The sequence below is a fragment of the Gnatocerus cornutus genome, chromosome 1, assembly GCF_029298725.1.
Source record: "Gnatocerus cornutus isolate USDA-ARS CGAHR chromosome 1, icGnaCorn1.1, whole genome shotgun sequence".
Classification (NCBI taxonomy): domain Eukaryota; kingdom Metazoa; phylum Arthropoda; class Insecta; order Coleoptera; family Tenebrionidae; genus Gnatocerus; species Gnatocerus cornutus.
The window spans coordinates 25,847,955-25,862,130 of NC_142233.1; the positions used below are offsets into that span (position 1 = coordinate 25,847,955).

The window sequence follows — 14,176 nt, forward strand, 5'->3', positions numbered from 1 at the left end:
TTTGACATCTAAGGTAATGGTAATGATGTAATAAGATTGAGTAACGGTGATTGAGCGTTTTTCTTAAATCATAATTTCGCGAATCAATTATTTTTTCGTAACAATTTTTATCAAGCTAGAATAAAAATTTAAATTTCCGTTCTAAATAATTTGTGTAAATGTAAATTTTGAACTTAACCACTTATTGATTTACAACAGTAATTAAAATAAATGCTTGCATTGATAATTTCAACTTGTCGTTAAATTGTTATCAACTTGTCATTCATGTCTGTTAATTTATTGTTTGGCGCCTCAGATGGTGCATTTGAATTTGTAAGGTTGGCAGTTCCAGACGGATTGTGCGCGTGTTGTAAACATGGAGAGAGTAGGTTCATATTTAAATAAAATAATTCTCGCGTTATTATTTACGGTTTTAATAAGTGTAGTGAACGCAAATTTAGTGCATAAAAAATTTGAGTATAAATATTCGTTTAAGCCCCCATATTTAGCGCAAAGGGACGGTTCTGTGCCTTTTTGGGAATACGGTGGAAGTAAGTAGGTTTTTAAGTACACGTAGGTAGTTTTAAGAACCAATCACCGACAACCAATGCATGTGTGTCTCTGTTTAACGCTTGCGTTAGAAAAAGACGACCACAATCATCAAGTCGTGGAACTGACAGATTTTTGACACGTATATAACCAACAAAAACACATCTGTTTCCAAGATAATTTTGAAATTTGAATGAAAAAAAAGGACTCAAGGCTGTATTTTCGTATGAAATGTTAATGTTTGTTTTTGTGTGATTTTTTAGACGCCATAGCTAGCGCTGAAAATGTAAGAATCGCACCATCTCTTCGAAGTCAGAAAGGTGCCATTTGGACAAAAACTCCTATTAATTTCGATTGGTGGGAAGTCGATATTGCTTTTAGAGTCACTGGAAGAGGTCGAGTTGGAGCTGACGGCTTGGTAAGTCTTTAAACTCCAACAACATATGCGTTGAACTTGACTCGAAAATTTTAGGCATTCTGGTACACTCAAAACAGAGGTGCTTATGATGGTGATGTTTTCGGCGCTTCCGACCAGTGGATCGGTTTGGGGTTATTCTTTGATTCTTTTGATAATGACGGCAAACACAACAATCCTTACATTATGGCCGTCTTGAACGATGGGACCAAACAATTCTCGCATCAATTGTAAGTCTTTTCACCTCTTTTTTTTTAATAAAGCACCATTTTAAGGGATGGGAGCAATCAACAACTCGCTGGTTGCTTGAGAGACTTCCGTAACAAACCGTTCCCCACAAGAGCCAAGATTGAATACTATCAAAACATTTTAACAGTATTGTTCCATAATGGAATGACGAATAATGAACAAGATTACGAGGTTTGCTTGAGGGCTGAAAATGTAGTTTTACCCAAGAGTGGTTACTTTGGGGTCTCAGCGGCCACCGGTGGTCTTGCTGATGATCACGACGTCATTCATTTCTTGACCAACAGCTTACACTTGCCTGGCCAAGTACCAAATGCAAATGCAGGTAATTAGATGGCGTAAATAAAAAAAAATGGTTTTTAATTGTTTTTTAGTGCCTGGTGAAGATCAACAGAAGCTGACACAAGAGTACCAAGAGTACCAAAAGAAGCTGGAACAACAGAAAGCTGAGTACAGAAAGGATCATCCTGATGAAGTAAGTTTATTGTGATTCGGCACTGAATTTCGGGGTTTAGAAATTTATTATACATATGTATTTGCGTCACTAATTTATTACTCCTATTTATTAAAACAATGGTTAAAATGTGTGGAAATCGGTCAAGCAGAAAACTACTTTAAGATATTGGCGGCTTAAGTCGTTAAGTTGCTAAGTCCATTTTGAATTTTTTTAACCGCGGTCGAAAAAACCTTAATTTTTACAAATTTGTCAAATTTGGAATTTGAAAATTTGGGGAATAAAAATACAATGTTTCTTAATTCTGAAATAATAACACATGCATATAAAGATCCAACGCTGTACCATTCTGTTATCCTTTTTATAAAACTGAAAACGCATTTTGTTCAAAAATGGACTTATCAACTTAACTTAAGCCGACGATATATGAATTTATTTACAACAAGTGAGTTACAAGTAGTGTTCTGATTTTTTTGTTAAATAACAAGTTATCTACACTTTATTTAGAGATTTTGTATCGAATAGCTGACGTAATTTCATAGTTTCAATAACTTCAGGTTGTTAACTTGACTTTTACATCATAATCTAATCATTGAACTTGATAACGGGATTAGAACATTGTTGAAAAACTTGACGTTTCCGGTAAGAATCTTAGTTTTGAATGATTTGCTAATTTGAAATCAGTTGTAACAAAATGTTTCTTATATTTTACTGCAAAATCCCTCTAGACATGTGTTTCTTTTTAGAAAGACCCCGACCTAGACGAATGGTTTGAAAGCGACAGTCAGAGAGAGCTTAGACAAATTTTCCAAGGCCAAAACAACATTTTCCATCTCGTAAGAGAGCTAAACACCAAACTAGACGAAATCGTGGGACGCCAAGAGAGAACTATGAGTCTGATCACACAAACTAGCGGTGGCGTCGCAGCGCCTGCTGCCCCAGGACAACCTGTTCCTCAAGGAGGTTTCGTGGATACCATCAGAAGACATGAAGTTGATGCCATGTTTAATAATCAGAATCAAATCATTAATACAATTAAAGAAATTCGGTAAGACTCCATGATTGTTCTGTTTTCTGTGTTTATGTTCGTTTTTTTAGTCAATTCGTTTTGGAGCTGAAGACAGCATCTGATACTATAGTTAATAATCAAGCTAGACAACCTACAGCACAAGTACAAGCTGTAGGATACGATACTCAGTCTCTTATTTCTGAAATGAGAGATGGTTTGAACCATGTTAAGCAGAATGTGGCTCAAGTGGCTCAAAAAATTGATCAAGCTCCAGGTGGATGTCCTACCGTTAGTTGCGTCTCTGTTACCTCAGTTTTGGTAATAGGAGTGGTGCAATTGTTGATTATTTTAGGATATAACATTTACAGGTAAGTTATTATTCTTTTTGTTTCCAAACTAATGATGTTGCAGGGATAATAAAGAGAATCAAGCTAAGAAGTTCTACTAGTGGTTGTGAACGTGCTGTGTGAAGATTTAAGTTAAGAGGAACTGAATGACAAAATAGTCAAAAATGTTACAACCGTCTTCCTTTATTTTGATTATTTATTGTACAGTTAATTTAGCGTTTTCGGATGAACAAGTGATAATTAGATTCTTTAGTTGTCAAATCTCTGTAAAAGACGATTTATTTGTGAGACGAGTGAACTCTAGATTTTCCTGTGTACATGTAAGAACGCACTTTTTTACAGTTTTTTAGATGTTAAATAAAAGGATAAATGGCTGATGTTTGTTTTCTTGTAAATTTCGTCATACAACATTCCTGAAAACCTGTCGAGCTAGTGTGAAAGTGGCTTAATTTTTTTTAGTTATGAAATGATCCCACTGGCGCCACTATCTATTATTTGATTTTGACAGCTAGTCGATTTGTTGTCATGGGGGACTTGGTGGCGTTATCTCAATAGTTCTATTAGTGTTGTTTTTTTTGAAAAAGTCGTGCCTCACGTCACTTATTTGCCGTACAGTAAACAACAAACGCAATGTAAGTACTTCCCGCCGCCCAAAATGTTCGAAACCTTCCGAATCCTTGTCAACTTTCTTTTAAATTTGCTCGATGAATTCTGCACCAACAAGATTAAATTCGCAGTGTTCCATGACAAGATGAGCAGCACCCATCAATACATGCAAAATTCCAACACGAAGAATTCCACTGTAGTGAGGTTAGGAGATATAGAACACTTGTCTCAGCTTTCTGAAAACTTATCATCTTTATGCTTGAGCCATGAATACTCAGACATCACTCTAATTGTCGAAGGGCAGAAATTATACGCTCACAAAGTAAGTCAATATTGGTAGTGAGAAAACAGGGTTTTAATAAAAGTTCTAGGTAATTTTAGCCGCGCGCAGTGAGTATTTCCGTGCTTTACTGTATGGAGGATTGAAAGAGTCTAATCAGTCGGAGATCGTCTTACCAGATGCTCCTATCAAGGCGTTTAAGATTTTGTTGAAATATATCTACACTGGATATATGTTCCTCATGACCTTAAAGGAAGACGTGATCTTAGACACTTTAGGTTTAGCACACCAATATGGCTTCCAAGATTTAGAAACAGCAATATCAGACATTCTGAAGCAATTGTTAGCCTTACGGAACGTCTGTGCTATCTTAGATACCGCTCATTTGTATGGGTTAGAAAAACTAGTAGATGTTTGTCACGTGTTCCTTGACAGGCATGCTTCTGAGATACTAACACATGAATCATTCCTTCAACTGTCTCAGGTACGATTAATGCTACTAACAAACACTCTTGTGCATTGAGGATAAGTGAAAGGTGTTTGTGTACAGCCGTTTAATTTTTTCCTCAGTGGACAAGCAACTGGAATACCAAGCAGTACTTGCCTTTTGTTTGGTAACATGATAAAATTATTGATTTTTTGTAAAAACAGGCGTCGCTGGTGGAACTCCTCCAAAGAGATTCTTTCTTCGCCCCCGAGGTTGAAATATTCCGAGGCGTTTGCAACTGGTGCAACGCTAACCACGACAAAGACGATCAAGTTATGAAATGCGTGAGATTACCTTTGATGAACGTTCCAGACTTACTTTCCGTTGTAAGACCTGCTGGTCTCGTCAAACCCGACTCGCTATTAGATGCTATCGCCGAACGAACAAACGTCCGATCGAGTAGTTTACCGCATCGGGGCCAACTCAGTAAGATAAAATGTTTTTCTGATTTTCTTAACAACTAAACAACGTTTGTTTAGTCTTGGAGGAGAATGTGGCTTCCCCAAGACTGGGCTCCAAAGTTGTAGCGGGCGAACTTCTCGAATATCTACTTGATGGAGATTATTATACTTATGATATGGAAAAGGGGTACACAAGACATCCCATTAATGGACCGGGTGATCAAGGGATCATTATCAAATTGGGGACACCGTCTATTATTAACCATATTCGGATGTTGTTATGGGATCGGGATTTGAGGTGATTTTGTGTTTTTTTTTAAGGGTGGTCCAATTGGGTTGGTTTTATTTTAGGTCATATTCATACTACATAGAAGTATCCGTTGAACAAAAAGACTGGATTAGAGTTGTGGATTATAGTCATTATTCTTGTAGAAGTTGGCAATATCTGTATTTCGAGAATCGAGTCGTGCAGTTTATAAGAATTGTAGGGACACACAACACAGTTAACAAGGTAAATATTACAGTTACTTATATATTTTTTAAGCCATTATAGGCATAAACTTATTAAAAGTATCAAAAGCGTTGCTCGTACATAAATACATGAATTTAATACAGTCGACTCTCGACAATTCGAATTTTAAGGAACCGAGCCCTAAGTTCGAAGTACATAATGAGTTTTCTTTTATCTTACGATTATCAAAACTATTTGCCGGGAAGTCATGGTAAAATACAAGAATTATTTACTACTTATAAAAATTTGAATTATAGAACCATGAAAAAGTTTGTTTGATTTATCCACCGTTCTCGTGGTTTGATCTTTTTGTTTTCGTCTCCCATCAGTTACAAAAAAAATCGTTTTAACGATTACTAAATTCACAGGTTTGGTTCGAATTATCCAAGGGACCGGATGTTTAGTTAAAATTATCAAAAGTCGACTATGTATGATTTTAAAAAGCGGAGTGTATAAGTCGGACTTAACATTTCAATATAGGTGTCAAAATCTAGGAAGAAACAGATACAATCAACTCTCGATAATTTGAATTAGAAAAATTTCAATTGTAGAGCCATGAAAAAGTCTCGAAATATCGAACGTTCTCGTCATTCAATTTTTTGTTATGGTTTCTATCAGTTTTTATTAAAAATTTGTTTTAACGAGTGGTAAATTCACAGGTTTTTATTCGAATTACCCAAATGTCGATGTTCGGATTATCGAGAGTCGACTGTATGGACCACGAACACTATCGTTTGATTATTTGTTGTTAAAAATTAACGTTTATAAATATCATACGTTAAGGAAAAAAATGCATGATTTTTCTTAACTACATTTGTGGCAGAGATATATGTATGTATATACGTACTACTTTTTGCACTAGCGGGGATTTTTAGTTAATATTTTGAATTGATAAACTGTTGTTTAAAACACTGAGACGGTTAAAACATTGTAAACAAAGATAATTTTCTCAATCAAGATACAACACGAAGATATTCTATGCCCAGCAAAATGATGTTTTTCTTTATCGATTTTTCACCAGCCGAAACCAACTTCTACTCCAGCGAGTGCATAAAGTAACGTTTTGTTAAAAATGGATGTACCTCGTAGGCATAGGAAATAATTTAGTGCAGCATAATTAATTATAAATGGGAACATGATTGCATTGCTTTACTCAGCGGTTCTTCCACCAAAAGGCCTCTAAATATTCCAGAAGAAATATTGGAAAAATCTACACGCAATTTGTATTTGATATATTTTTGCTGTTTCGTGAAATTAAAGTTGATTATAGGGGAAAAAATATGCAACAACTGCTATTTTAGCCCTGATATGTAATCTTATCTACCCCTATAATATTTTTAATACACAGTCTTCAAACAATGAACGTTTACTTTTGTGTTTTAAATGTAACTGTTTTTATCACATTTGTGAGAATTTTTTATCACATGAGCTTCAACGGAACAAGGTTGTTCTCAGAACAAACATTAGAAGTTTTTTTTTTACTTTTTCTTCTTTTTTTCATTGACATTGATGATCAAAGGGTACTTCATCTTAATTGTTTGGTGTACACATGTCTGTTTGACCCCCACTATTTGTTACCACAGATTCATGTTTTTGTGTTTATGAACTCAGCTCTGAGTTAATTCTCATAAATTTTGTATTTTGGTGTGACTAGAAGAAAAAATTCCAGGTGTTCCATTTAGTTTCGTTTGAGGCTTGTTGCAAGTTATCAATTCCCAAAATGGTAAACGACATAATCTGCCCGAATTACAACGTAGCAACTTTGGACAAAAGTGCCGTAGTCATAGAGGGCGTTAGTCGCTCTAGAAACGCGCTCTTGAACGGCGACACCAAACACTACGATTGGGACTCCGGGTACACATGTCACCAGTTGGGCTCTGGTGCACTTCTTATACAACTGGGTAAGATCTATCATGAATTGGTAAAACCGTATAAATGCATCGGTCCGTACAGGTCAACCCTATGTGATCTCCAGTCTGCGCTTACTTTTATGGGACTGCGATGACCGCACTTACAGCTACTATATTGAATCTTCAGTGAACGTGTGGGATTGGGAGATGGTGGTTGATTACACCCGCGAAGATTGCCGATCATGGCAACTGGTCCGTTTTCCACCAAGACCGGTGGTGTTTATCCGCATCGTCGGCACTCGCAACTCTGCAAATGAAGTCTTTCATTGTGTACACTTCGAGTGCCCGTCTTGCGAAGATCAAGGAAGCGCGGGAGGATCAAAACCATCAAATTCCACGAGCAAAAGTGCCACTCCAGAAAAAGAAGTCATTATGCAAACAGCGGAAATAGCCACGGAAGCGGAAGAAATGGTCTCAGATGATGATAAAGTCTGAGAAAAGGCGATGCGTACATTTTTTATGAATTTGTTTTTGTATATTTCGTTTACAATAATGATTGGTTCGAGTTTTTATTTTATATTGTTTATGTTTTTCGTGTTTTTATAATGTTTAACAAACTAATTGAGGGATTCTGATATTGTCGGGTGAAAAAGACGTGAGCGTTTTTGTGATATTGTAAGAGAAATTTTATTGGGGAAGGAAATCGTCAAGGAATTTGCATTGTGATACTGTTGGGCTGAAAATTAGAGTTTTGTTCTTCAATCAAAGCAATAATTTATTAAACTGACTATGTTTGTAGGGGTAGTGTTCAAGTTTCACATTTTGAATATTTTTAAGATGTTCCAAGTGTTAAAAAAAAAGAAACAACCATCTACCTATGTAGGAAAATTATTATAATGTGGTGATATGTTTAAAGTTTGTATATTATTACATTGTTACAAGAAATGTGGTATATTTTCCTGTCATGACACATATTTCCTAATAAACTAATACGCGCTGTACTTGTGTTTACATATCCTTAATCCTTCTATATAAATTTCTAGCGAATTTGAAGTGAATTTTTAAAACGAAGCTCCTTGAAGGTTACTGAATAGATAAGAATGACATTAACCTTGAATAAAATTTTATCCGATTGTCAGGATATATGTAAATTGCTCTAGTTGATACGAGTGTTTCATTCAGTTCCTACTACATGTTACGGACAATTTTTAAGCATCATTTTTTGCAAAAACCATGTCGAATTTCACAAATATATGTATCAAATATTTACAAACATGTTTGGCGCTAGATGCGAAAATATCTGAAAACATCTATAAATAGCTCTAAGACTATTCTCAACGAATTAGGTGCTTTGAATTTAGACTGATACAAAATTTATTTTTAAGTCCAATAGCGTCATAATCTCATTTTAACAAAATCACGCATAATCCGTTTCATTATACAACTAATTACATGACAGTTGAAGTGAAAAAACCTTCTTATCAATTCATTTAAAGCTAGTCGCCTACAAAACATAATACGAAGCTTGTATATAATGAGGAATTGGGAATGGGATAAGAGAAAGAATATTAGCGTACAAGCGTAGCGCGTTTTGTTACAAACTTCTTACATGCATAATTTTAATTTATTATTAAATTAAATGCTTTTTTATAAATAATAACACGTAAATATCACCAAACTCGAAAATAAATTATAAAAATATTGAACAAGCACATGACTAACGTTTTCCGATTTCTGTTTTTCGGTTCTTTAAAAAACTTGTTAACAATGAACACAATTCATCTATGTACTTCCAAATTAAATAACAATGATTTAGTACAAATTAGCAAACATACGTTGAATTTTTGAGTTTCTAAAATATGGCAACGTTGATTCTTGCTTAGTATGCAAAACTAGACGATTAGAGGTCAAGAATTCATATCGCTATCATAATCACAATTGTGTAATATCCTCAACATCAACAAGAGAAAAAATACAATCGCTCCCAACAAAGTATCAGACCGTATAACGAAAGATACAAAGGAGAATCCGAGGAAATTTATGGTTCTGGATTAAAAGTGACACTTTTATCTAAACCTAGAGAGCATCACATTTAAATGCCTTTGCAAGAGGTCACAACTTTCCCTCAAACAGTAATCACCTGCAAAAACACATGTGCAAAATTTACATGAAACTTTTAGGTTGTTCTTGGCTTTATTGTTCATAAATTTAACCGGAAGCATCAGTAAAAAAGAAAAACGAATAGCGGCATGTGTGGAAATTTAATCGCAGATAACAAACCTGTTTGCAAATTTGCAATAGACACAAAAAGCTAAGTATGTTCAGCTGTCGACTTTCTATATTTACTGGAAATGAATAATGCGCCGGGTGTTAATAAGAGAACCCCTCAGCTAAATAAAGAAATAGAAGTAAAATGCTTCAGAGTCCCACAAATAAATAAGATGTTTAGAAACCTCTAAAAACTACCAATTTAGCTAATTGAATAAAAATGTGAGATTTCCGCTGATGCGAATAGAGACGACATTGAAGATCAAAAAGAAATGATAAATAGAGAGAAGTACATAAATGTACAACGGCGACTCGTGAATAGGATCTGTGTTCAAACACATTATTAAATGTGGACAGACACGAAGGAAATATGAGAATTGAACCTACTGAGTGATAACGTCATAACTAATAACATTCATGGGATAACTACTTTTAATGAAAGTTATTGCGTCATGGAAATAAAGCAAGCTTGGGTTAAGGTCTGCAAAAACTTATTTATTTATGGTGTAGTTTTCATGTTCTTTACTCTTAATGAGGTGCGAACTTTGTTTTTATAATAATTATAAATGTAGGTAAATAAACACTACTTGATGAATAAAAAACTCAATATAATGTATAATATTCGAGGGTACATTGTAACTTTTAAACAGTACTCAAGTCATTAATAGCTATTGAAATAAGTACGTAATAACAGTTTATTGAGAAGCCATGGTAATGGCCGGATAGAGTCGATTTAAGTACGAATTGCATACAAGATTTTATGTTCAATTGCCCCCAAGAGGGTTTTAAATGAGTTATTAAATGAATAAAACTTTTTGCATTTGAACATAAAAATATTAATACGATATTATACAGGATGTCTCAAAATTAGCGAATTCCGAATTCAGAGCGCGGTAGAGGGAACCCAGTGGTGCCCGTAAATACTAAAAAAAAAAATTTTCGCACTTCCTGAAGAAGATGTAAGCAGTTTAATTTTGTTCAGTGCGACAACATTGCAGAAGTCACATCCTGACCTACCTTATGATTTCTATTTGTATTGCTTTGATACGTTCGAAACCTCGAAACTGACATTGTCAAGTAATGTCAATTTTGCCACTTTTAAGCAGCTTGCTCACTAAAGAAGACGCACATCTAACTGACGACCTAAGTGTCGTGTGCTAATTTTTGGATCGTGGCGGTAAGCGGCAAGAATCTGCTTTTCCATGTGTGGAATCATTACAATACTAGCGCGTCCAGCGACAAAAGACTCCTGGAATTGGCTGACGCAGTCGATTGGGCTATCGCTCATGGTATAGGCGAGCAGCTATCACAGGTCTGTTATCTGATGCCTCCAAAACCAAATACATGCCTGCGTATTCATTGTTTGAATACAAATCCATCATTTGATCAAATTTTTAGCGGGGTGACAAATTTTGACAGAATTTATAGTTGCCTGCAACCATAGTAACAGACTAATTTCTAGCCACGTTGCCAATTTTTTAGAAAAATTTCAAAAATTTAAGATTTGTTTACTCTCAAATAAAGCAAATTCTTTAAGAAATTGTTTTACATTATTGTTATCCCCAATCATCTACACCATAAATAACAATAAATACTGGAATTTTTACCCTGCATTTGAAGAAAATGCAGTTCAAAGAGTGCACATTCAGATCAATGTATCTTCGTGGAGAAGTCCCAAATCTTTATTTTTTTTTTCATATTTGAACGACTGAAGTGATTCTCTGCAACGCTCTGAACTCGGAATTCGCGAATTTTGAGACATCCTGTATATATGTTAATTGACCAAACATATTTTGATTAGGTGGTAGTCTCCAAAAACGCCGTACACCCGAGGGGATAGAAAATATGATCTGATTACGTTAGTAACTAAACTAGTCTCTAAAAATTAGGGTAGAGTTATAGAATGGAATCCAATCTATCAAGTATTTAATTTACTCAAGTGCTTAAGATCAGCGTCCGATCTATTACTTCCTGTATACATATCTATCAAAACGACAAAAAAATTATCAATCGTACGATGGATTTTCATTTTACGGTGTGAAATGTTTATTACAGATTGGTATCAATAAAAGATACTATTGAACCTTTTGTGTATTCGTGATCTTAGCATTAGCTTGACAACAGGCGCAAATATGTAACAATAAACTTATAAAAAAAGTTCAAATTTCTAAAAATTTTGTTTTTATTTGTTTATTGTTTATTCATTCCGTGTAACACTACAAAAACTTACACTTTTTCTTATTTTCAATCAAATTTATTGTACGTTTGAGTTTCACTTACAGAAAAATTTGATTATTTATTAGCTTTGACCTTAACTGAAACTATCAATCCATACTACAGGTTAATTTAACAATTAGTGCCCAAATCGTTCATGATCGATCACATGAAAAATAGGATGACATAAAAAACAGCATAACGACTACATAATCATTTTAAAACTTGGAGATTCAAGAAACGGTTTTGACGATGTACTTTTCGTAAGAATTCGACTTTTTGTTCGCAAATTGACTGACTCATTGGTTCACTTGTTTACATGTTTCCGAAAGTTATAGATATACCATAATTTAAATCCATAAATTCGCCAACGTGTTGAACCTTTTTTCTCTTTCCGTATACAAAAATCTGTTATTCTGTGGAACGAGACTGTTGTTTCCACATTATGGAATCGCTAATTGTGATATTGAGAAGATAGTAAAATGAAAGTAAGCTCGTATGCAGTCAGTTGAAGGTTGAAAAATAGTTTCAAATTCTTTCATGGTCTACCGGATTTTTTAATTGACATTTAACTTTTTTTCATTCCAATTTTACATCGCAGATAGAACGAGTAACGAGTATAATTTATTAAAACAGTTGAAAAATAAGAAGGTCAGTAATAACAATCAACGATTTCATTTTATTCCTGCCTCTAAAAATCTGCGAAACGAGATCTCAAATCAACTCGTAGAGTGAATTGAACTTATTTACCGGACGACCTTGAGAAACAGCGATTCTCATTCCAAAATCGACAAAAGTTTCTCGTTTACCCCTTTTCATCCCTTCTCAAGCGATGCATTCCCCAATAATGGGGTTGAGGGGTGCTCCACTGCTCATTTCAACCGGCAGCAAAGCACCTGCAAGTCGATAAATCCTGCCGATGGCTGGCTAAGCTGGTTGAGCCAGCGCTAGCGGTCGCCGACCACCTTTTACGAGTGACTGCCGAAGAGCAAGCGCAAATAATAACGCCTTTCATTCATGCGGCGCGCCTGAACAACTGAACAAGGACGCAGGGGAGATTCCGAAAGTGAGAAGGCGACATAACCTGTTACATAAAACAAGGACGAGCGTTCGAGAAAGAGAGAGAAGGTCGCCAGGAGATTCCGACAATAGTTAAGGTTGCCATACGTATGGGGGTCATCGGCCGAAAATGTAAAAGAAATTGACCATGAGACATTACCAATTCCAAAAGAAAATTTTCTTATTATACCTTTTTTTAATAAAGACTTATTAATTATTATAATTTCATACTAATAACGTGAAAGTTCAGTGCTTTGATAAGCAAAAACTATAAACTCACCAAAGTGATAGGAATAACAAATGATGATTTGGAATTCACTCTCAGGATGTTTAAGACAGAATGGTCAACGGATCCTTCGCTAGTTCTAAGACACCTGTATCCACTATAAATGATTCTTATCATGATTTCAGACACAACTATCGACATAAGTGACATGTTACCTGAAATTTAACACTTCAATTTAGACAAAATAGTCAATGACATTAATTCCAAAAGAAGAAGACGAAGAAACATTTACGGGCCTTCAATATCATGCGAACAAAAAACTCATCCTCAGTAAGCTTTAAAATTTTAAGTCGCGTCTGTGATAGAAGAAGCAATCTTTTGTTTCTGTCTAACAGCTTGACGCTGTCAAACTGAGAATTTAAGTGGAAGATCTTCTGAAGATCGTCAGGTTTAAAACATTTTGCAGGTTTCTTATGATAAATTAATCACAACACAAACCCATAGTTTCCATTCTAATTCAAGATAGCTCCCATCGAAAGACATCAAAATTAGGAACTGTTAAAATGACAAGGACACGTGAGGGAATTCCAAAGATAGCTAAGAATGAGTTTTTATTTGTCCGCTTTTGTTGAGATTAAGGGTTCGTAATAGAAACAACCACTCAGTTAGACGGTGAGAACAAGACTGTTTTTATTTACTAATACAATAAGATAGGTGGCGTAACAGAGGGGCGCTAAATTTGAAATAGTTTTTATGGTATGATTTCAACACCCCCACTTAACAAAAAACACTATTTCATACTACATATGTTTAACTAAACCTAAGAGTTGACAAAATTTGCCCACTTTGACAGCTGTCAAACTTTTTGTCAATAAATCTGCTGGCATATCGTCTGTCGGTACGTATCTTAACTCTACATACTTATTATTAACACTATCCCTGATAAAGTGAAACTTTATATCGATATGCTTCGACCGTCTGTGGTGAATAGGGTTAACTGCTAGACATTGCGCACTTTGGTTATCATTACTTAATGAGATGCAATGGATCTGGCTTGTTAACTCCTTCCACAGGTTTCGCAGGTATATCGCTTCTTTCGCCGCCTCACTAATGGCCATGTATTCTGCCTCAGTGCTCGACAGGGCCACAGTGGACTGTTTGCGGCTTTCCCAGGACACCGCCGAGCCAGCAAGTTTAAAAACAAAACCAGTATAGGACTTCCTATCTGTTGAATCACTTGCCCAGTCGGCATCAACAAAGCCTTCTAGCTCGCTG

General features: G+C 35.2%; 2 protein-coding genes across 3 annotated transcripts; both read left to right on the forward strand.

The window, feature by feature from the left end:
* The first annotated feature begins 295 nt into the window (after positions 1 to 295).
* On the forward strand, positions 296 to 3,374 carry ergic53 (lectin, mannose binding protein ergic53). The gene is made up of 8 exons (XM_088029908.1): positions 296 to 530; positions 792 to 946; positions 1,001 to 1,173; positions 1,219 to 1,514; positions 1,564 to 1,664; positions 2,390 to 2,691; positions 2,742 to 3,020; positions 3,064 to 3,374. The coding sequence occupies exons 1-8, from the start codon at positions 356 to 358 to the stop codon at positions 3,098 to 3,100; spliced, it is 1,518 nt and encodes a 505-aa protein (XP_087886034.1). The 5' UTR covers positions 296 to 355; the 3' UTR covers positions 3,101 to 3,374.
* Positions 3,375 to 3,499: 125 nt separating this feature from the next.
* BTBD9 (BTB (POZ) domain containing 9) lies at positions 3,500 to 8,133 on the forward strand. 2 transcript variants are annotated; one of them, XM_088041059.1, is made up of 8 exons: positions 3,500 to 3,631; positions 3,737 to 3,927; positions 3,977 to 4,369; positions 4,537 to 4,798; positions 4,852 to 5,071; positions 5,125 to 5,284; positions 6,939 to 7,185; positions 7,238 to 8,133. In XM_088041059.1, exons 2-8 carry the CDS (start codon positions 3,751 to 3,753, stop codon positions 7,627 to 7,629), a joined length of 1,851 nt encoding a protein of 616 aa, XP_087897185.1. In that variant the 5' UTR covers positions 3,500 to 3,631; positions 3,737 to 3,750; the 3' UTR covers positions 7,630 to 8,133. The 2 variants fall into 2 exon arrangements, with proteins under 2 accessions (XP_087897185.1, XP_087897193.1); XM_088041067.1 differs by having other exon boundaries at positions 6,954 to 7,185.
* The last annotated feature ends 6,043 nt before the right edge of the window (positions 8,134 to 14,176 follow it).